The sequence below is a fragment of the Amblyraja radiata genome, unplaced genomic scaffold (genome assembly GCF_010909765.2).
Source record: "Amblyraja radiata isolate CabotCenter1 unplaced genomic scaffold, sAmbRad1.1.pri scaffold_689_ctg1, whole genome shotgun sequence".
NCBI classification, from domain to species: domain Eukaryota; kingdom Metazoa; phylum Chordata; class Chondrichthyes; order Rajiformes; family Rajidae; genus Amblyraja; species Amblyraja radiata.
In genome coordinates, this window is record NW_022630709.1 from 1 (window position 1) to 23,733 (window position 23,733).

Here is a 23,733-nt window from a genome sequence, read left to right on the forward strand (position 1 = left end):
ACCAAGTCCACACCCCACTAACACTATTCTACACACACTAGAGACAATTTACTGAAGTCAATTTACGTACAAACCTGCACGTCTTTGGAGTGTGGGAGGAATCCGGAGCACCCGGACAAAACCCACGCAGTCACAGGGAGAACGTGCAAACTCCGTACAGACAGCAGCAAGCAGTAGTCCGAATCCAACCCGTGTCTCTGGCGCTGTGAGGCAGCAGCTCTAACACTGCACCTAATTATTTATACGGAGCATTTTTTTAAAGTTATTTTAATTACAGAGTGTTTCAATTTTCTGTTGTGCTGCTGCAAGTAAGATTTTCTTTGCTCATACGTTCATAGGATCAGAATTAGGCCATTCGGCCCATCGAAACTACTCCGCCATTCAATCATGGCTGATCTATCTCTCCCTCCTAACCCCATTCTCCTGCCTTCTCCCCGTAACCCCTGACACCCGTACTGATCAAGAATCCGTCTATCTCTGCCATAAAAATATCCACTGACTTGGCCTCCACAGCCGTCTGTGGCAAAGAATTCCACAGATTCACCACCCTCTGGCTAAAGAAATTCCTCCTCATCTCCCTTAAGGAATGTCCTTCAATTATGAGGCCGTGCCCTCTGGTCCTAGACTCTCCCACCGGTGGAAACATCCGCTTCCTGACACACTGACTAATCAAATAGTTCTGTTTGGGACATATGACAATGAAGGAGTGGTCGCAGCCCAGACCATCACACAAACCTTCAAGCCAGCACCGCCATTCAACAGGATCATGACTGATCATCCAGAATTTGTACCCCGTTCCTGCTTTCTCCCCTTATCCCTTGATTCCGTTAGCCCCAAGAGCTATATCTAACTCTCTCTTGAAAACATCCAGTGAATTGGCCTCCACTGCCTTCTGTGGCAGAGAATTCCACAGATTCACAACTCTCTGGGTGAAAAAGTTTTTTCTCATTTCAGTCCCTAATGGCCGACCCCTTATTCTTAAACTGTGTGACCCCTGGTTCTGGACTCCCCCAACATGGGGAACATCTTTCCTGCATCTAGCCTGTCCAATCCTTTAAGAATTTTATATCTTTCTACAAGATACCCTCTCATCCTTCTAAATTCCAGAGTATACAAGCCCAGTCGACCCATTCTTTCATCAGATGTCAGTCCCGCCATCCCGGGAATTAACCCGGTGAACCTGCGCTGCACTCCCTCAATAGCAAGAATGTCCTTCCTCCAATTAGGAGACCAAAACTGCACACAATACTCCAGGTGTGGTCTCACCAGGGCCCTGTACAACTGCAGTTGGACCTCCTTGCTCCTAAACTCAAATCCTCTCGAAATGAAGGCTGACAGGCCATTGGCTTTCTTCACTGCCTGCTGTACCTGCATGCTTACTTTCAGTGACTGGTGTACAAGGACACCCAGGATTCTTTGCACTTCCCCGTTTCCCACCTTGACACCAATAGACAACAGGTGCAGGAGTAGGCCATTCGGCCCTTCCAGCCAGCACCGCCATTCAATATGATCATGGCTGATCATCCCCAATCAGTACCCCTGTTCCTGCCTTCTCCCCATATCCCCTGACTCTGCTATCTTTAAGAGCCCTATCCAGCTCTCTCTTGAAAGCATCCAGAGAACCGCCCTCTGAGGCAGAGAATAACCATTCAGATAATAATCTGCCTCCTTGTTCTTGCCGCCAACGTGAGGTGTGGGCCAAACGTGGGAAGGGGGGACTAGTGTGGACGGGACATGTTGGCCGGTGTGGGCCTGTTTCCACGCAGTGTGTGACTCTTGTTCCCTCCCTCTCTCTCTCTCTCTGCCCCCAACCCCGTGCAGTGGTGAAGGTGAAGGTGAAGGGCGTCACGTACGTTGACGGTGATGCCAGGGTGACGCTGGAGGGCAGGAGCCGCCCGCTGCTGGGGCCGGCCGTGACGGAGTTGCCCGGTGAGCTGTGGCTGGTCGGGGCCGGAATCGGAGGCGGCGGCGGCGGCGGCTGCAGCTGCGACGAGCTGCGCAATCGCTCCGCATCCTTCATGCTGATGGGGCGGCTGTGGTCCGAGGGCAAGTGGCGCCTCACCCTGGTCAGGCGGTGGCAGGGCAGCAAGCGAGACCTCCGCCGTATCCACAGGAACGTCAGGAAGATCCGCTGCTAACCCCTCCCTCCCCCCCCCCCCCCCCCCCCCCCCCCCCGCTCCAGGCCCTTCGGCCCACGCTCTCCATGCTGACCCGTCCACACTAGCTTCAACTTATCACACTTTCTCATCCACTCACTAACACACCAGGGGGTCAATTTACAGAGGGGCCGATTAACCTGCAAACCCGCACGTCTGTGGAGTGTGGGAGGAAACCGGAGAACCCGGAGTAAACCCAGCAGGTCACAGGGAGAACGTGCAAACTCCACGCACACACACACACGTGCACACACACGCGCACACACACACACACGTGCACACACGCACACACACGTGCACACACACACACGTGCACACACACACACACGTGCACACACACATGCGCACGCACACACACACACGTGCACACACACACACACGTGCACACACACATGCGCACACACACACACACACGTGCACACACACACACGTGCACACACACACACACGTGCACACACACATGCGCACGCACACACACACACGTGCACACACACACACACGTGCACACACACATGCGCACACACACACACACACACACACAGCACACAAGGTCTACGGTGCCGTGAGGCAGTAGCTCTACCCGCTGCACCACTGTCCCGCCCCAACAAGGGTCCATGTTGTGGTCCGTCCTCTAGTAGTTCAGGGGAAACCACTCGTCCCGATCGTTTGCTTCACCCTCTATCTGGGCCGACAAAGATGGAGTAAGAGGTGGGGGGTTTATTACACATCAACGTTCATACCCCCCCCCCCCCACACACCGCAGTGTCCCCCCACCCCACCCCACACCGCAGTGTCCCCCCCCCCACCCCACACCGCAGTGTCCCCCCACCCCACCCACACCGACACCCCCACCCCCTCACAGTGCGGCACCCCCTCCCTCACCCCCGATGCTCCCCTCCCACACTCACACTCGTGCTCACGCTCCTGCGCACTTACACTTGCCGCACACTCGTGCTCACACTCACAGGCACACTGACACTCGCGTTCACGCTCATGCTCACACTCACGTTCACACTCACAGGCACATTGACACTCGAGTTCACACTCACACTCACAGGCACATTGACACTCGAGTTCACACTCACACTCACTCTCGCGCTTGCAGCCACAGTGATGTTCTGACCAGGTTGGCATGTTCCCCACTGGCAAAAGCAGCCCTTGCCCTGCCCGACCTTCTCACCCTCCCACCAAGGGGCCCTGTGCGGGGGCCGACCCTGCACCCCCTCCTGGCCCTTCCCTCCGCCCGTGGACCCTCGCCCTTGATCTCGCAGCTCATCTCCGCTGGGACTCGCAATGCATAGAATATAAATCCAAAATCTGGGCAGTGTCATTCCCGCTGGAAGCTCTGAGTTAGACAATAGACAATAGGTGCAGGAGTAGGCCATTCGGCCCTTCGAGCCAGCACCGCCATTCAATGTGATCATGGCTGATCATCCCCAATCAGTACCCCGTTCCTGCCTTCTCCCCATATCCCCTGACTCCGCTATCTTTAAGAGCCCTATCTAGCTCTCTCTTGAAAGCATCCAGAGAACCGGCCTCCACCGCCCTCTGAGGCAGAGAATTCCACAGACTCACCACTCGTGTTATCAGAACAAATCTGTGTTGAAATAAACTCCAGACAGACACAACATGCTGGAGTATCTCAGCGGGCCAGGCAGCGTCTCTGGAGTAAAAGGACGGGTGATGTTTTGGGTCGGGACCCGTCCCCAGACCACCGGCCCCCCCCCCCCCCCCCGCCAACAATCTCCCTATCAGGCAACGTCCTTGCCTGAGATCATCCATTATCGTCTGCAGAAGGGCCTCGACCCGAAGCATCACCCATCTCTTCTCTCCAGAGATGCTGCCTGTCCCGCTGAGTTACTCCAGCACTCTGTGTCTATCTTCGGTGTAAACCAGCATCTGCAGTTTTTTTGTTTTTCTACTTCCAAGTAAACTCTGCCAGCAGAATATAAATGTAACCAAAGAACGCCTGTTGTATTGCGAGAGTTGTCGGCAAATTGTAAATTTATCCAAAAAAATAAAACTTTCTTTTAGCAATATCTTGTCTGTTCTGTTGTAAGACATCATATACAATACAATACAATCAATACAATCAGTTTTATTCATCACATTGCACATGAAGTGCAAGTGAAATGAACTTGCGAGCAGCGGTACAATGAGAAAGAACACACAATACACAATAAACATTTAACACAAACATCCACCACAGCATTCATCACTGTGGTGGAAGGCACAAAATTTGGCCAGACCTCCTCCATTTCCCCCCTTGGACAGGACCAGAGTCCAGAGTCGGTCCAGGATCGGCTCTTCCCCACCGGAGACCATGGCTTTAGGTTGATGTAGGCCGCAGGCCGGCGGTCGAAGATTTAAAGCCCCCGCCGCAGCCAGAAGCACCGCAGACCGCAGGGCCGGCGGTCGAAGCTCCTCTCCAGGGGTGATAGTAAGTCCACGCCGGGTCCGCGGTAGGAGTTGGCCGCGGGCCGGCGGTGGAAGCTCCTTCTTCTCCCGGGTCCCCCACGTCCACGGTCTCCAGCTGGAGCTCTGCAGACTGCCGGCTGCCCCGGGCCAGCGAGACGGAGCGCTCCCCTCCGGCGAGCCCCAGCGAGGGCTCGCCCGCTCCACGCCGAGAGTCCACGCTGCGCCCGCCGCTGAAGCCCCGGGCGCGTCTCCGGGAAAGGCTGCCCGATCCTCGTTGTTAGGCCACGGGGGAGGCGACCTGGAAAAGGTCGCCCCTCCATGGAGGAGGCTATCGGAAGCGGTTTCCCCCTCACCCCCCCCCCACACAAGACACACAAAGAAACACAAAAAACATACTTTAAAACATACTAAAAAAACAAAAAAAGTTGGGGGAAAACGGACACGCTGCTGACAGGGCGCCGGCTTGCAGCGCCCCCACCGATACGGAGCACATATCAGTAGTAAAGAAAGATAACTCAATGCTAACATTCATATCAAGAGGGCTTGTACACATAAACAGGGATGTAATGCTGATGCTCTATAAGGTGCTGGTCAGGCCACATTTGGAATATTGTGAGCAATTTTGGGCCCCATATCTGAGGAAGGATGTGCCGGCTCTGGAGAGGGTCCAGAGGAGGTTTACAAGAACGATCCCAGGAATGAGTGGGTTAACATATGATGAGCGTTTGTCGGCCCTGGGCCTGTACTCGCTGGAGTTTAGGATGAGGGGGAGCCTCGTTGAAACGTACAGAATAGTGAAAGGCCTGGATAGAGCGGATGTTTACACTAGTGGGAGAGTCTAGGACCAGAGGTCACAGCCTCAGAATTAAAGGACGTTCTTTCAGGAAGGAGATGAGGAGGAATTTCTTTAGTCAGAGGACGGTGAATCTGTGGAATTCATTGCCACAGACGGCTGTGGAGGCCAAGTCAGTGGATATATTTAAGGCAGAGATAGATGGATTCTTGATTAGTACGGGTGTCAGAGGTTATGGGGAGAAGGCAGGAGAATGGGGTTAGGAGGAGGAGATAGATCAGCCATGAATGAATGGCAGAATGGACGATGGGCCGAATGGCCTAATTCTACTCCTATCACCCATGACCCATACGTTGTGAAACGTCACCTATCCATGTTCTCCACAGATGCTGCCTGACCCACTGAGTTACTCCAGCACTCTGTGAAACGTCACCTATCCATGTTCTCCACAGATGCTGCCTGACCCGCTGAGTTACTCCAGCACTCTGTGAAACGTCACCTATCCATGTTCTCCACAGATGCTGCCTGACCCGCTGAGTTACTCCAGCACTCTGTGAAACGTCACCTATCCATGTTCTCCACAGATGCTGCCTGACCCGCTGAGTTACTCCAGCACTCTGCGACTATCTTTGAGATATACCAGCATCTGTAATTCCTTTCTACACAACCATCCACGCTAGTATCCGGACTGTGATACCACGGGCTCTCATAGAAACATAGCAAATAAGTGCAGCAGTAGGCCATTCGGCCCTTCGAGCCAGCACCGCCATTCAATATGATCATGGCTGATCATCCCCAATCAGTACCCCGTTCCTGCCTTCTCCCCATATCTCTTGATTCTGGAATTTTCTGCCACAGAAGGCAGTGGAGGCCGATTCACTGGATGTTTTCAAGAAAGTTAGATTTAGCTCTTAGGGTTAACTGAATCAAAGGATATGGGGAGAAGGCAGGAACGGGGTACTGATTATGGATGATCAGCCATGATCATATTGAATGGTGGTGCTGGCTCGAAGGGCCGACTGGTCTACTGCTGCACCTATTTTTCTATGTTTCTATGAGAGGAAGACATAAAGATAAGGACTAAACTAGGAGTACAGGTGCATGGTTCCTTGAAGGTCGAGTCGCAGGTAGATAAGGTGGTCAAAAAGGCTTTTGGCACTTTGGCCTTCATCAGTCAGAGTATTGAGTATAGAAGTTGGGAGGTCATGTTGCTGTTGTATAAGACGTTGGTGAGACCGCATTTAGAATATTGTGTTGAGTTCTGGGCACCATGTTATAGGAAAGATGTTGTCAAGCTTGAAAGGGTTCAGAAAAGATTTACGAGGATGTTGCCAGGACTAGAGGGTGTGAGCTACAGGGAGAGGTTGAGTAGGCTGGGTCTCTATTCCTTGGAGCGCAGGAGGATGAGGGGTGATCTTTTAGAGGTGTGCAAAATCATGAGTGGACTAGATCGGGTAGATGCACAGAGTCTCTTGCCCAGAGTAGGGGAATCGAGGACCAGAGGACACAGGTTCAAGGTGAAGGGGAAAAGATTGAATAGGAATCCGAGGGGTAACTTTTTCACACAGAGGGTGGTGGGTGTATGGAACGAGCTGCCGGAGGAGGTAGTTGAGGCTGGTACTATCCCAACGTGTAAGAAACAGTTAGACAGGTACATGGATAGGACAGGTTTAGAGGGATATGGACCAAATGCGGGCAGGTGGGACTGGTGTAGCTGGGACATTGTTGGCCAGCATGGGCAAGTTGGGCCGAAGGTCCCATGTGCTCGCTGTATCACTCTATGACTCTATAACTAAACTAAACTCAGATAAAAGTGCAGATGGAGTCAATGGTCATAAACACAGCGACACTCCTGATTCTCTAGACATTCTGTCCGACACCTTTCCCAGTCGACGTTTCCAGGGATCTTATAGACAATAGGTGCAGGAGTAGGCCATTCGGCCCTTCAAGCCAGCACCGCCATTCAATGTGATCATGGCTGATCATCCCCAATCAGTACCCCGTCCCTGCCTTCTCCCCATATCCCTTGATTCCGTTAGCCCTATTGCCCCTGTCCCACTTAGGAAACCTGAACGGAAACCTCTGGAGACTTTGCGCCCCACCCAAGGTTTCCGTGCGGTTCCCGGAGGTTGCAGGTGGTTGCCGGAGGTTGCAGGTAGTGGAAGCAGGTAGGGAGACTGGCAAAAAACCTCCGGGAACTGCACGGAAACCTTGGGTGGGGCGCAAAGTCTCCAGAGGTTTCCGTTCAGCTTTCCTAAGTGGGACAGGGGCATAAGAGCTAAATCCTACTCTCACTTGAAAACATCCAGTGAATTGGCCTCCACTGGATGCCAACTCCCATATCCCCTGACTCCGCTATCCTTAAGAGCCCTGTCTAGCTCTCTCTTGAAAGCATCCAGAGAATCGGCCTCTGAGGCAGAGAATTCCACAGACTTACAACTCTCTGTGTGAGAAAAAGTGTTTCCTCGTCTCCGTTCGAAACGGCTTACCCCTTATTCTTAAACTGTGTGGCTCCTGGTTCTGGACTCCCCCAACATCGGGAACATGTTTCCTGCCTTTGGCGTGTCCAAGCCCTTAACAATCTTGTAAGTTTCAATAAGATCCTCTCTCATCATTCTGTAACTCTTGTTATAAAATGTTCCCCTGCCCATCCCCCACCCCCCCTCACTCCCCCTCCCCCGCTGATGGATTTTAAAGCCAAACTCTCCTTGAGTGTTGACAGCACTAAATATTCTGGCTCCTGAATACTGACGTCCCCCAAACAGCAGAGTCAGCAGAATTTTTGCATGGATGACTTTGTGCACATATTTAGTTTTTTTTCTGGGGGTCTTAAAAGGCCCTATGGGGTTGTAACTGAAGCCTACAGTGAGCCAGAGGACTGGGGCCGTTAAATTTAATCACGTTGAGTTTAATTATGAAACTAATGACTGTGAATATTCTGTTGCCTCTGTGTGTTTCAGTGGTGCCTTGTTGACTTAATTACATTTTTATTGACCAGCCTGCGGTTTTCAGTCTGCGGTTTAAGTAGCTGCCAAGGATTTCGTCTGGAGCTAACTCGACCCCCAGTTCGGGTAATTCACCTCCCGAATCGGAGAGTGAAATCCCAAAGGAGTGCCGGTTAAACCACGGTACAGACACTGCCGGCGGCTGCTTGAGTTGCTAAGGGGGGTTAGCCGGTGCCAAGGAGAGGCAGTGGCGAATTGTGGACGCAGCCCAGACCGTCGCACAAACCAACCAACCTCCCTTCCATCGACTCCATCTACACCTCACGCTGCCTCGGCAAGGCCAGCAGCATCATCAAGGACCAGTCTCACCCCCCGGTCACTCCCTCTTCCCCCCCCCCTCCCATCGGGCAAGAGGTACAGAAGTGTGAAAACGCACGCACACACCTCCAGATTCAGGGACAGTTTCTTCCCGGCTGTTATCAGGCAACTGAACCATCCTCTCACAATAGGCTCGCCAACTTCCTCGCTCCCAAATAAGGGGCAAGAGGTCAAAATGCGGGACTAATTCCCCACGGCAATTTGTTGACCGACTGGGCCGTGGCTGGGTGAATGGTGAGTTGGCCCCGGGTGCTGGACTGCACACAAAGCCCAGCCGGCGGGCCAGCTGAGGAGTTTTGGCCCGGGGGGCCGCGCGCAAAGCCCGGCGCCCCGTCCAACTCGTGAACCGATGATCGGCCGTGAGAAGGAGGGGTGGTGGTGGTGGTGGTGTCGGCGGTAAGCAAAGGTCCGAAGGTCGGACAGCTGGCCGACCGACGGGGCCACGGGCGAGGCGTTGCTGCTGCTGCACTCCATGGGCTGCACTACGTCGGGACGGGTGAGGCGGGGCCCAGACCCTGCTCTCCGACCCGAGTAGTAGCAGTCAAATACGGGACAAGGGCAGTCCCGTACGGAACAAACCAATTTAGCCCAATGTACGGGATGTCCCGGCTAATACGGGAACGTTGGCAACCCTGTACCAGAGAGCAGTCCTGATCTACTATCTATCTCATTGGAGACCCTCGGACTATTTTTGATCGGAGTTTACTGGCTTAATCTTGTACTAAACGTTATTCCCTTTATCCTATGTCTGTACACTGTGGACGGCTCGATTGTAATCATGTATTGTCTTTCTGTTGACTGGTTAGCACGCAACAAAAGCTTTTCACTGTACCTCGGTACACGTGACAATATACTAAACTAAATTGAGAGGAAGAGCAAGTGACATAGAAACATAAACAATAGGTGTAGGAGTAGGCCATTCAGCCCTTCGAGCCAGCACCACCATTCAATATGATCATGGCTGATCATCCACAATCAGTACCCCGTTCCTGCTTTCTCCCCATATCCCTTGATCCCGTTAGCCCCAAGAGCTAAATCTCTCTCTTGAAAACATCCAGTGAATTGGCCTCCACTGCCTTCTGTGGCAGAGAATTCCACAGATTCACAACTCTCTGGGTGAAAAGGTTTTTCCTCATCCCAGTCCAAAATGGCGACCCCTTATTTTTTTTTTCTTTATTTATTTTTTTTCTTTATTTATATAGCACATTTTTAGTCAACTTGCATTGACCCCAAAGTGCTTCACATAATTACATCCACACACACAGGCAAAGGTGGGTGAAGCGTCTTGCCCAAGGACACACACAGGCAAAGGTGGGTGAAGTGTCTTGCCCAAGGACACAACGACAGTATGCACTCCAAGCGGGATTCGAACCGGCTACCTTCCGGTCGCCAGCCGAACACTTAGCCCATTGTGCCATCTGTCGTCCCATTCTTAAACTGTGTGACCCCTGGTTCTGGACTCCCCCAACATGGGGAACATTTTTCCTGCATCTAGCCTGTCCAATCCTTTAAGAATGTTATATGTTTCTATAAGATCCCCTCTGATCTAAATTTCAGTGAATACAAGCCCAGTCGACCCATTCTTTCATCATATGTCAGTCCCGCCATCCTGGGACCTTGATAGGAAAAGAGTTCCATTCCTCAAAACCTTCCCAATCCCCTCCAGACGTTGGCGAGGCCGCACTTGGAGCATCGTATTCCAGTTGTGGTCATCTTTAACATTCAGTCTTTAGAGATACAGCTCGGAAACAGGCCCTTCGGCCCACTGAGTCCGTGCCGACCAGCGATCGTCCCGTACTCGAGCACTGTCCTACACACACTAGGGACAATCTACAATTTTGTCAAAAGCAATTAACCTACAAACCTGCTCGTCTTTGGAGTGTGTGTGCAGAATCCGGAGCACCCGGAGAAAACCCACGCAGGTCACGGGGAGAACGGACGAACTCCGTACAGACAGCACCCGTAGTCGGGATGGATCCCGGGTCCCTGGCGCTGTGAGGCAGCAACTCTACCGCTGTGCCACCGTAGGAAAGATGCTATTAAATTGGAAATAGACAATAGACAATAGACAATAGGTGCAGGAGTAGGCCCATTAATGAGTTGCCCACTAATCTCCTATGTGGGACCTTATCAAAGGCTTTCTGAAAGTCCAGGTACAAAACATCCACTGGCTCTCCCTTGTCCATTTTCCTAGTTACATCTTCAAAAAATTCCAGAGGATTAGTCAAGCATGATTTCCCCTTCGTAAATCCATGCTGACTCGGACCGATCCTGTTACTGCTATCCAAATGTGCCGCTATTTCATCTTTTATAATTGACTCCAGCATCTTCCCCACCACCAATGTCAGGCTAACTGGTCTAACCTCTCTCTCCCACCTTTCTTAAAAACTGGGATAACATTAGAACGGAGACGAGGAAACACTTTTTCTCACAGAGAGTGGTGAGTCTGTGGAATTCTCTGCCTCAGAGGGCGGTGGAGGCAGGTTCTCTGGATACTTTCAAGAGAGAGCTAGATAGGGCTCTAAAAATAGCGGAGTCAGGAGATATGGGGAGAAGGCAGGAACGGGGTACTGATTGGGGATGATCAGCCATGATGACATTGAATGGCGGTGCTGGCTCGAAGGGCCGAATGGCCTACTGCACCTAGTGTCTATTGTCTATTAGCTACCCTCCAATCCACAGGAACTGATCCCGAATCTATAGAACATTGGAAAATTATCACCAATGCGTCCACGATTTCTAGAAAGAATGCAGAGAAGGTTTATGAGGGTGTTGCCAGGATTCGAGGGCCAGAGACAACACAAAGTGCTGGAGTAACACGTCTATTCATGTCTGGAGAACATGGATGGGTGACGTTGCGGGTCGGGACCCTTCTTCACACCTTCTTCGAGGGCCTGAGCTACAGGGAGAGGTTGTGGCAGGCTAGGACTTCATCCCTTGGAGCGCAAGATGCTGAGGGGAGTCCAGAACCAGGGGCCACGGATTAAGAATAAGGGGTAAGTCATTTAGAACGGAGACGAGGAAACACTTTTTCACACAGTGAGTTGTGAGTCTGTGGAATTCTCTGCCTCAGAGGGCGGTGGAGGCCGGTTCTCTGGATACTTTCAAGAGAGAGCTAGATAGGGCTCTTAAAGATAGCGGAGTCAGGGGATATGGGGAGAAGGCAGGAACGTGGTACTGATTGGGGATGTTCAGCCATGATCACATTGAATGGCGGTGCTGGTTCGAAGGGCCGAATGGCCTACTCCTGCGCCTATTGTCTATCTTATAGAGGTGTACAACATCATGAAAGGGGCAGATAAGATGAATGCACAGAGTCCGTGCATTGTGAATAGTCTACAAGTAGATATGCGGGGAATGGAGGGATACGGATCACGTGCGGGAAGATGAGAGACAGGGCGCCACAATGGAGCAGTGCTTGAGATGCTGCCTCAGCCATGATCGATGGGCCGAATGGCCTGATTCTGCCCCAATATCTTATGCTGTTAAAAACACAGCGTGGGAGAGGGCTGGGGATGGCAGCCATCACGGTGGTTTAGTTTAGTTTAGTTTAGAGATGCAGCGCTGAAACAGGCCCTTCGGCCCATCGAGTCTGCGCCGATGACTAACTCTACCCCCCACACACACACTAGGGATAATTTACATTTATACCAAGCCAATTAACCTACCAACCTGTACGTCTTTGGAGTGTGGGAGGAAACCGGAGATCTCGGAGAAAACCCACGCAGGTCACGGGGAGAACGTGCAAACTCCGTACAGACAGCACCCGTGGTCAGGATCGAACCTGTGTCTCTGGCACTGTGAGGCAGCAGCTCTACCCGCTGCGCCGGCTTGCCGCCCCTAGTTAGACATGTTACATAGAAAATAGGCGCAGGAGTAGGCCATTCGGCCCTTCGAGCCAGCACCACCATTCATCGCTGATCATCCAAAATCAGTCTGAAGAAGGGTCTCGACCCGAAATGTCATCTATTCCTTCTCTCCATAGATGCTGCCTCACCCGCTGAGTTTCTCCAGCATTTTTGTCTACCGTCGAATTTTTCCAGCATCTGCAGTTCCTTCTTAAACATCCAGGATCAGTACCCCGTTCCTGCTTTTTTCCCCCATATCCCTTGATTCCGTTAGCCCTAAGAGCTAAACCGAACTCTCTCTTGAAAATATCCCGTGAATTGGCCTCCATTGCCTTCTGTGGCAGAGAATCACAACTCTCTGGGTGGAAAAGTCTTTCCTCATCTCAGTCCTAAATGGCCGACTCCTTATTCTTAAACTGTGTGACCCCTGGTTCTGGACTCCCCCAGCATGGGGAACATTGTTCCTGCATTTAGCCTGTTAAGAATTGTATATGTTTCTATCAGATGCCCTCTCATCCTTCTACAGTGAAGTGAATACAAGCCCAGTCGACCCATTCTTTCGTTGGATTCCGGCACTATCCCGCACTTTGTTACATTACAAGCAGATACATTCCTCTGCACCATCAGCTCAGTCCAATGGAAGCTGACGGCATCCGAGCGCAGGTGAAACGAGACACCAACACACCTGTCCCGGTAAACCTGATCCGCCCGCCTTCCAGAACCTTCTCTCAGCCACGGAGGCCATCAATAATGTAGATGGGCCAACTGCAAGGTGGTGCTGGAGAGGAACCAGGAGCGGGTGCTTGGATCCGGGCAGCTGCCGGCTTTGGGAAAGGTAGGAGTGGGAGCATGCAGGCAAACCTCGTCTCCCCGTTACTAAACGCTTCAGTTCTCCTTCCCATTCCCACACTGACCTTTCTGTCCTGGGCCTCCTCCATTGTCAGAGTGAGGCCACTGGAGGAGCAGCACCTCATACTTAGCTTGGGCAGCTTCCAGCACAGTGGTATGATTATTGAATGTGTCAGAAGGAACTGCAGACGCTGGTTAAAATCGAAGGTAGGCACAAAATGCTAGAGTAACTCAGCGGGACAGGCAGCGTCTACAATACAATATTTTATTCCATGTCATTTGAACCTCAGGGAGGCTCATACGAAACTCTGTTTCCACAGCCATACAAACAAGGACAATTCCTACAAGACACACAAACAATTCAATTTCCACAAACATCCATCACAGTGAATCTCCTCCTCACTGTGATGGAAGGCAAAGTCTTTTCTCTCCCCTGCTCTCCATTTCTCTCCCGATGTTGAAGCCCCAGGCGGGCGATGGTAAATCCCACGGCCATTTAAGGCCGCGCCGGGCGATGTACGTCCCCGCTCCAGGCCCAAAAGTCACAGAGTTGGAGCCCCCGGCGGGCGCTGGAATGCCCCGCGGCCATTAAAGCCACGCCAGGCGATGTACGGCCCCGCTCCGGGTCGTTCCAACCCTGCGACACGGGCTGGAGAAGTTGCGTTGCGGGAGCTTCGAAAAGCGGTCTCCCACCCGGACCCGCGAGCTCCCGATGTCCCAGTCCACCGGTCTCCAGCTGGAGGCTCCGAGCTCCGGAGTCGGGCCGCAGCAGCGAGCCACCACCGCTCCCCACGCTCCGAGGCCGACCAGCCCCGCGACGGTGAGTCCGCATCTCTGGAGATAGCGGAGTCAGGGGATATGGGGAGAAGGCAGGAACGGGGTACTGATTGGGGATGATCAGCTAGGATCACATTGAATGGCGGTGCTGGCTCGAAGGGCCGAATGGCCTACTCCTGCACCTGTTGTCTATTGTCTATCTATTGTCTGTTGAGAGAAGGAATGGGCGACGTTTCAGGTCTCGACCCAAAACGTCGCCCATTCCTTCTTTCCTGAGATGCTGCCTCACCCGCTGAGTGACTCCAGCATTTTGTGTCCACCTTCCGTATGAATATTGACTTCTCTAACTTCAAGTAACCCCGGCATTCCCTCTCTCTCTATCCCTCCCCCACCCAAGTTGCACCAGCTTCTCGTTCACACCCAACAATCAGCTAACAATGACCTGTTTCCGTTATCATCGTTACTTTTTTGCATATCTTTCATTCATTGTTCTTTATCTCTCTACATCACCGTCCATATCTCTCATTTCCCTTTCCCCTGACTCTGTCTGAAGAAGGGCCTCGACCCGAAACGTCACCTATTCCTTCTCTCCAGAGATGCTGCCTGTCCCGCTGAGTTACTGACTTGTCTACCTTCGGTTTAAACCAGCATCTGCAGTTCTTTCACAAATAGTTGAGTTCAGTTTATTGTCACGTGTACCGAGGTACAGTGAAAAGCTTTTGTAGCGTGCTAGCCAGTCAGCGGAAAGACAATTGCACGTAAGGTCATCGGGTCAAAGGGCGTGACGCACGGAGCAACTCAATCCATGTGGAGTACATGGCAGCCTCCGGCATACACTTAACACACGAAACGCGTGCTTTCTTACCAGTTAAAAACCGCTGAAATGGTAAATCTTTGCGCTGTAAATAATTATGGATATCGGGGTAAGCGTGAGGGACATCTATCCTACCTCAGAATTCCAAAAGTGAGGAGAAATGAAGGTAAAGAGAAGCGAGAGCTGAAGGGACAACAACAGCTAAAGTGGTTGGCAAACATTGGCCGTGCAGATATCAAGATTGAGAATATTGGGAATTATCGCGTTTGCTCGCTGCATTTCATCGACAGTAAGGCCTTTTTTGTGTTTTTTCTCGATTCCTTTGGCTTTCTAAAAAGTTTCAGAAGTGATAAACCTGGCTGTAAAATTTTAAAATCGCCCGTGGTTCTCAAGTGGGTTTTTACATACAAAAAGAAAGCGCTTCTGAAGCTAAATTTATCATGAAAAAAAATCTCCAGACTTACGAGTGGTGCGTGGAAAAGTAAGTTTTCTATCATTATGGTATTGATATGTATATTTTGGCAAATAATAAAATGTCCTGACAGCTTTAACACCCACTCCCTTTCAATAGGATATTGTCAATTTGCTGAGGTTGATTATGTCCAATTAACAGCTAACAATGATGCCATTCCTTGGCTTGCATCTGAGTCAAATGTAATTCAAAACCCACATATGGTTTGTGATTTTTTTTAATGAATTCTGAAGTAGGATAAATGTCTCTCATTCTTACCCCGATGTCCATAATTATTTACAGCGCAAAAATAGACCTTCTGAGGCAGAGAATTCCACAGACTCACAACTCTCTGTGTGAAAAAGTATTTCCTCATCTCCGTTCTAAATGGCTAACCACTTATTCTTAAACTGTGGCCCCTGGTTCTGGACTCCCCCAACATCGGGAACATGTTTCTTGCCTCTAGCGTGTCTAAACCCTTAACAATCTTATATGTTTCAATGAGATAGCCTCTCATTCTTCTAAACTCCAGAGAATACAAGTCCAGCTGCTCCATTCTCTCAGCAAATGACAGTCCCGCCATCCCAGGAATTAACCTTGTAAACTTACGCTACACTCCCTCAATAGCAAGAATGTCCTTCCTCAAATTTGGAGACCAAAACTGCACACAATACTCCAGGTGTGGTCTCACTAGGGCCCTGTACAACTGCAGAAGGACCTCTTTGCTCCTATACTCAATTCCTCTTGTTATGAAGGCCAACATGCCATTCACTTTCTTCACTGCCTGCTGTACCTGCATGCTTACTTTCAGTGACTGATGAACAAGAACCCCCAGATCCCGTTGTACTTCCCCTTTTCCCAATTTAACACCATTTAGATAATAATCTGCCTTCCTGTTTTTGCTACCAAAGTGGATAAACTCACATTTATCCACATTAAACTGCATCTGCCTTGCATCTGCCCGCTCACCCAACCTGTCCAAGTCACCATACATCCTCATGGCATCCTCCTCGCAGTTCACACTGCCACCCAGCTTTGTGTCATCTGCAAATTTGCTAATGTTACTTTGAATCCCTTCATCCAAATCATTGATGTATATTGTAAATAGCTGCGGTCCCAGCACCGAGCCTTGCGGTACCCCACTAGTCACGCCCGATGGGAGAGAGGCCCTAAAATACGCCATAGCCAATGCAATTCCACATCCCCTTGCAGTCGGCAAGATGGTAAAATGTAGGCGCAAGGAACTGCAGAGTCTGCTTTACTAAACAATGACACAAAGTGCTGGAGTAACTCAGCGGGTCAGGCAGCATCTGTGGAGATCATGGATAGGTGATGTTTCACAGAGTGCTGGAGTAACTCAGCGGGTCAGGCAGCATCTGTGGAGATCATGGATAGGTCGAGACCCTTCTTCAGACCGTTGGTCAAGGGGAGATGGTGTCTAGAAATATGGAAGGGTAAGGTGTGAAAATGCTAGAGCATCTCTGGAGAAAAGGAATAGGTGACGTTTCGGGTCGACACGACAGAGAGAGTTAGATATAGCCCTCGGCAATATTTGAATTGTGAATTGCAATTCACTTTGCAGAGTCAGCATGACGGTAAAACGTGGACACAAGGAACTGCAGATGCTGGTTTACAAAAAAATAGACACAAAATGCTGGAGTAACTCAGCGCAGCATTGCTGGAGAAAGGGACAGGTGACATTTCTGGTCGTTGTGAATCTGTGGAATTCTCTGTCACAGACGGCAGTGGAGGCCGATTCACTGGATGTTTTCAAGAGAGAGTTAGATTTAGCTCTTAGGGCTAATGGAATGAAGGCATATGGGGAGAAGGCAGGAACGGGGTACTGATTGGGGATGATCAGCCATGATCACATTGAATGGCGGTGCTGGTTCGAAGGGCCGAATGGCCTACTCCTGCACCTATTTTCTATGAGACCCTGCTTCGAGTGGAGTGCTCCGATCGCTGGCCCACAGACTGTTGCATCCTGTTCCACGGATCCCGTTGCATCCTGTTCCGACTGAAGCCGCGGTCTGCGGAGCTTCTAGCCGCGGGAGTGGCATGGACTTACCATCCTGAGTCTGGGATCCCTCACCGGGGATCGCCAGAGAAGAGCTCCGCCCGCTGGCCTGTGGCCTATAACATCCTGAAGCCTCGGTCTCCGGTAACAAAGTGCCGATTTGGGCGCTCCAAGCCGCGGCGTGTGTTCGACCGTCCCGACGTCGGAGTTTGGATCATCCCGACGAGAGGGCCTGTACATCGGGCCGTCCGTAGCGGCGACTACGGAGGGTTCGTGGCCCCGACCACGGGTTCCAGAACCAGGGGCCACAGTTTAAGAATAAGGGGCAAGCCATTTAGAACGGAGACGAGGAAACACTTTTTCTCACAGAGAGTGGTGAGTCTGTGGAATTCTCTGCCTCAGAGGGTGGTGGATGCTTTCAAGAGAGAGCTAGACAGGGCTCTTAAAAATAGTGGAGTCAGGAGATATGGGGAGAAGGCAGGAACGGGGTACTGATTGGGGATGATCAGCCATGATCACATTGAATGGCGGTGCTGGCTCGAAGGGCCGAATGGCCTCCTCCTGCACCTATTGTCTATTGAACAAAGGAGGAGGACTGGCTGAACTTTGTTGCCTTCCACCCCAGTGAAGAATGCTGTGGTGGATGTTTGTGTTGAGTCTTATTGTGTATTGTGTGTTCTTTTTAAGTGTATCGCTGCTGGCAAATTCATTTCACTGCACCATCTTTGGCCTTCCCCATCAGATGGTGTCTCCAGCCATTGCGTTGGCCTTCATCCCCTTCCTGATGACGCTGCTGATCCGCTACCGCTACTACTTTGTGCTCTTCTGGCGCGCAGTGGTCCTACGCAAGGTGCATGACTACCTGAGCGGCCTGTCGCGGGAGGAGAGGGCCTTCAACCACGTGCTGGCCAACTGCGTCCCTGGAGACACGGACAACATCCTGGCCACCTTCGACCAGTGGTGCTTCCAGTCGGAATACCTCAGCAACCTGGGCCCCGAGAAAGGTAAACGTCACGGAGTGATACAGTGTGGAAACAGGCCCTTCGGCCCAACTTGCCCACACCAGCCAACAATGTCCCAGCTACACTAGTCATACAGTGTGGAAACAGGCCCTTCGGCCCAACTTGCCCACACCGACCAACATGTCCCAGCTACACTAGAATCACAGTGTTACAGTTTGGAAACAGGCCCTTCGGCCCAACTTGCCCACACCAGCCAACAATGTCCCAGCTACACTAGAATCACAGAGTGTTACAGTTTGGAAACGGGCCCTTCGGCCCAACTTGCCCACACCGACCAACATGTCCCAGCTACACTAGTCAGAGAGTGATACAGTTTGGAAACGGGCCCTTCAGCCCAACTTGCCCACACCAGCCAGCAATGTCCCAGCTACACTAGTCAGAGAGTGATACAGTTTGGAAACGGGCCCTTCGGCCCAACTTGCCCACACCGGCCAACATGTCCCAGCTACACTAGAGTCACAGAGTGATACAGTGTGGAAACAGGCCCTTCGGCCCATGATCACATTGAGAGGGGGAAGATTTAATAGGAACCTGAGGGGTAACTTTTTCCACACACAGGGTGGTGGGTGTATGGAACGAGCTGCCGGAAGAGGTAGTTGAGCTGGGACTAAGAAACAGTTAGACAGGTACATGGATAGGACATAGAAGGGCCGAATGGCCTACTGCACCTATTGTCTATTGCCAACAATTTCTCAGCCACACAAGTCACACCTGCCTGCGCTTAGCTCATATCGCTCCAAACCTGTCCTATCCATGTACCTGCCCAACCAAAACACTGGGATAGTCCCAGCCTCAACTACCTCCTCTGGCAGCTCGTTCCATACACCCACCACCCTCTGTGTGAAAAAGTGACCCCTCAGGTTCCTATTAAATCTTCCCCCTCTCACCTTAAACCTATGTCCTCCAGCTCTTGATGTCCTCCAGTACTCTGGGCAAAAGACTCTGTGCATCTACCCGATTGAAAAAGACAATGTTTCAGATCGGGCAACTTGTCCAAACTCGAGTGGTCGAGTGCTTTAGACAGAACACTTGTGTTTGGCTGACATGCATTCATGGTTTAGTTTTTAGTTTTAGGTTTGGAGATACGGCAGAGAAACAGGCCCTTCAGCCCACCGAGTCCAGCGATCCCCGCATATTAACACTATCCTACACACACTAGGGACAATTTTTTTAAAACATTTACCAAGCCAATTAACCCACAAACATGCACGTCTTTGGAGTGTGGGAGGAAACCGAAGATCTCGGAGAAAACCCGCGCAGAACGTGCAAACTCCGTACAGACAGCGCCCGTGGTCGGGATCGAAGCCGGCGGAGCATTCGCTGTGAGACAGAAACTCTACCGCTGTGCCACCGCGCCCACCCTCAGTTATAGTTTTGGAGATACAACATAGCATACAGCCACCGAGCCCACACTGGCCAAAAGATCATCCCGTACACTAGCACTGTCCTACATACGAGGAACAAGTTACAGAAGCCAATCCACCTACAAACCTGCACGTCATTGGGATGTGGGAGGAAACCGGAGCACCCGGAAAAAAACCCACGCAGGTCACGGGGAGAACATGCAAACTCCACACAGACAGCACCCGTGGTCAGGGTTGAACCCGGGTCTCCAGTGCTGTGAGGCAGCAACTCTACCGCTACGCCCCTACATGTTTGGTATAGTCTGATTTGGTTGGAGCGGCACGGTGGCACAGCGGGTAGAGTTGCTGCCTCACAGCACCGGAGACCCGGGTTCAATCCTGACTACGGGTACTGTCAGTATGGAGTTTGCACGTTCTCCCTGTGGGCTCCCTGACACTGTGCGTCTGCGGGAGTTCCCTCCGTCCAGTGAAACACTCATTCCTAGAATAAGTAGGTTAGCATATGTGTGGATGGGCTGAAGGGCCTGTTTCCTGTTTAAGTATAGGGGCAAGGAGGTCCTTCTGCAGTTGTACAGGGTCCTGGTGAGACCACACCTGGAGTATTGTGTGCAGTTTTGGTCTCCTAATTTGAGGAAGGACATTCTTGCTATTGAGGGAGCGCAGCGTAGGTTTACAAGGTTAATTCCCGGGATGGCGGGACTGTCATACGCTGAGAGAATGGAGCAGCTGGGCTTGTACACTCTGGAGTTTAGAAGGATGAGAGGGCATCTTATAGAAACATATAAAATTCTTAAAGGATTGGACAGGCTGGATGCAGGAAAAATGTTCCCCATGTTGGGGGAGTCCAGAACCAGGGGTCACACAGTTTGATACTAAAGGGTCGGCCATTTAGGACTGAGATGAGGAAAAATGTCTTCACCCAGAGAGTTGTGAATCTGTGGAATTCTTTGCCACAGAGGGCAGTGGAGGCCAATTCACTGGATGTATTCAAGAGAGAGTTAGATAGAGCTGTTAGGGCTAACGGAATCAAGAGATATGGGGAGAAGGCAGGAACGGGGCACTGATTGTGGATGATCAGCCATGATCACATTGAATGGCGGTGCTGGCTCTTGGAAGGCCAAGTCAATGGATATGAGCGTTAGACGGCTCTGGGCCTTGTACTCGCTGGAGTTTAGAAGGTTGAGGGGGGACCTCATTGAAACTTACACAGTAATGAAAGGCCTGGATAGAGTGGATGTGGAGAGGATGTTTCCACTGGTGGTGAGGAGGAACTTCTTTACTTTAGTTAATCTGTGGAACTCATTGCCACAGATGGCCGTGGAGGCCAAGTCAGTGGATATTTTTAAGGCCGAGATTGATAGATTCTTGATTAGTTCGGGTGTCGGGGGTTATGGGGAGAAGGCAGGAGAATGGGGTTAGGAAGGAGAGATAGGTCAGCCATGATTGAATGGCGGAGTAGACTTGATGGGCCGAATGGCCTAATTCTGCTCCTGGAACTTAAGAAGTTATAAAGTCAATGTCAGTGAGGGTGCTGCGAGATAGCCCCTACCAGCAGCGTGTTAGTCATTTCTACTTTTTTTGTTTCTTTTAGTATATCCAAATGTGTGTTTTAATGTTTCTCTGTGTGTCTTGTGTGGGGGGTGGTGAGGGGAGTAAGGGGGGAACCACTTTCAGTCGCCTCCTCCACGGAGAGGCAACTTTTTTCCATGTTGCCTCCCTTGCGGCCTAACACTAAGGATTGGAGCGGCCTTTCCCGGAGACGCGCCCGGAGCAGCAGCAGCGGGCGCAGCTTGGACTTTTCCCGACCGCCGGCCTGCGGCCTACGTCATCCTGAAGCCGCGGTCCCCGGTAGGGAAGCACCGATTCGGGACTTACCTTCCAGATGAGAGGGCCTGTCATCTGGCCGCCCGCAGCGGCGACTGCGGAGGTTCATGGCCCAGACCACGGGGGAAAATGGAGGAGGACTGACTATACTTAGTGCCTTTCACCACAGTGAAGAATGCTGTGGTGGATGTTTGTGTTAACATAGAAAATAGGTGCAGCAGTAGGCCATTCGGCCATTCAATATGATCATGGCTGATCATCCAACTCAGTATCCTGTACCTGCCTTCTCTCCATACCCCCTGATCCCTTTAGCCACAAGGGCCACATCTAACTTCCTCTTAAATATAGCCAATGAACTGGCCTCAACTACCTTCTGTGGCAGAGAATTCCAGAGATTCACCACTCTCTGTGTGAAAAATGTTTTCCTCATCTCGGTCCTAAAAGACTTCCCCCTTATCCTTAAACTGTGACCCCTTGTTCTGGACTTCCCCAACATCGGGAACAATCTTCCTGCATCTAGCCTGTCCAACCCCTTAAGTTAAATTTTAAATGTTACATTTTTATTGTGTATTGTGTGTTCTTTTTTATTGTATCGCTGCTGGCAAATTCATTTCACTGCACCTTCGGGTGTATGTGATGAATAAATCTGATTGATTGATTGATTGAAGTTCTAAAGTTCTGACATCTCGCTGCCAGGCCGGATCCTGGAGCGGCTGCTGTACGAGAACGCTCCGCGCACGGTGCTGGAGCTGGGCACCTACTGCGGGTACGCCACGCTCCGCATCGCCCGCTCACTCACAGACGGTGCCCGCCTCTACACCGTCGACATGGACGCCAGCAACGCCGCCATCGCAGAGAAGATCATCCGCATAGCCGGCTTCGACGAAGACACGGTGAGCTGAGAGGGAGAGGAGAGAGAGAGAGAGAGAGAGAGAGGTAGAGAGGGAGGGAGAGGGAGAGATAGATAGAGAGAGGGGGGGGGGAGAAAGACATAGAGGGAGATAGAGACGGACAAGGAGAAAGAGAGAGAGAGATAGAGAGAAAGGGAGAGAAAGGGAGACTGGAAGAGGGGATGAGAGAGAACGAGAGGCAGAGAAACATTGAGACAGACGAAAAGGACAGAGCGGGGGTGAGAGACAATAGACAATAGGTGCAGGAGTAGGCCATTCGGCCCTTCGAGCCAGCACCGCCATTCAATGTGATCATGGCTGATCATCCCCAATCAGTACCCCGTTCCTGCCTTCTCCCCATATCTGCTATTTTTAAGAGCCCTATCTAGCTCTCTCTTGAAAGTATCCAGAGAACCTGCCTCCACCGCCCTCTGAGGCAGAGAATTCCACAGACTCACAACTCTCTGTGAGAAAAAGTGTTTCCTCGTCTCCGTTCTAAATGGCTTACTCCTTATTCTTAAACTGTGGCCCCTGGTTCTGGACTCCCCCAACATCGGGAACATGTTTCCTGCCTCTAGTGTGTCCAAGCCCTTAACAATCTTATATGTTTAAATAAGATCGCCTCTCATCCTTCTAAACTCCAGAGTATACAAGCCCAGCCGCTCCATTCTCTCAGCCTATGACAGTCCCGCCATCCCGGGAATCAACCTTGTAAACCTACGCTGCACTCCCTCAATAGCAAGAATGTCCTTCCTCAAATTAGGGGTCCATAGGTCTCCTATGGTGGTGAGAGGTCACCCGCGACATGTTGCTAGGGGTCGCCTGTATGGTCGTGAGAGGTCTCCAAAGAGTCGTAGCGTCTTTCTGGTTGCCGCTGAATTTTCAACATGTTGAAAATTTCGGCGACCTTTCACGGGTGCCAGCGGTCGCCTGTAAAGGTCGCGTAAGTGGGACAGGCCCTTAAGACTGCGAAAGATAGATAGACGGGAAGAGAGTCAGAGATGGATAAAGAGAGAGAGGCGAGAGAGAGGCCAGAGAGACGAGAGGGAGAGGGAAAGGCAGAGAGAGAGAGAGAGAGAGAGAGTGATATAGAAAGATAGAGAAGGTGAGAGGGAGAAATGCATGCAATACTGCTACAGATTCACTCAAGGCCGTGTCTGAGCCGCTGTGCTGCGTATTTCTTGCTG

The 23,733-nt window shown here is 51.3% G+C and overlaps 1 protein-coding gene across 2 annotated transcripts in view; it reads left to right on the forward strand.

Annotated features, from left to right (window-relative positions):
* The first annotated feature begins 13,233 nt into the window (after positions 1-13,233).
* Positions 13,234-23,733, forward strand: part of LOC116970266 (transmembrane O-methyltransferase homolog) — a 38,192-nt gene continuing 27,692 nt past the window's right edge. Inside the window, exons 1-3 of one of the 2 annotated variants that reach the window (XM_033016942.1) lie at positions 13,234-13,373; positions 18,189-18,450; positions 22,353-22,549. In XM_033016942.1, coding sequence (XP_032872833.1) covers positions 18,189-18,450; positions 22,353-22,549 — 459 coding nt within the window. In that variant the 5' untranslated portion in view covers positions 13,234-13,373. The remainder of the gene's footprint in view (positions 13,374-18,188; positions 18,451-22,352; positions 22,550-23,733) is intronic. The other variant, XM_033016941.1, reaches the window with a different exon arrangement.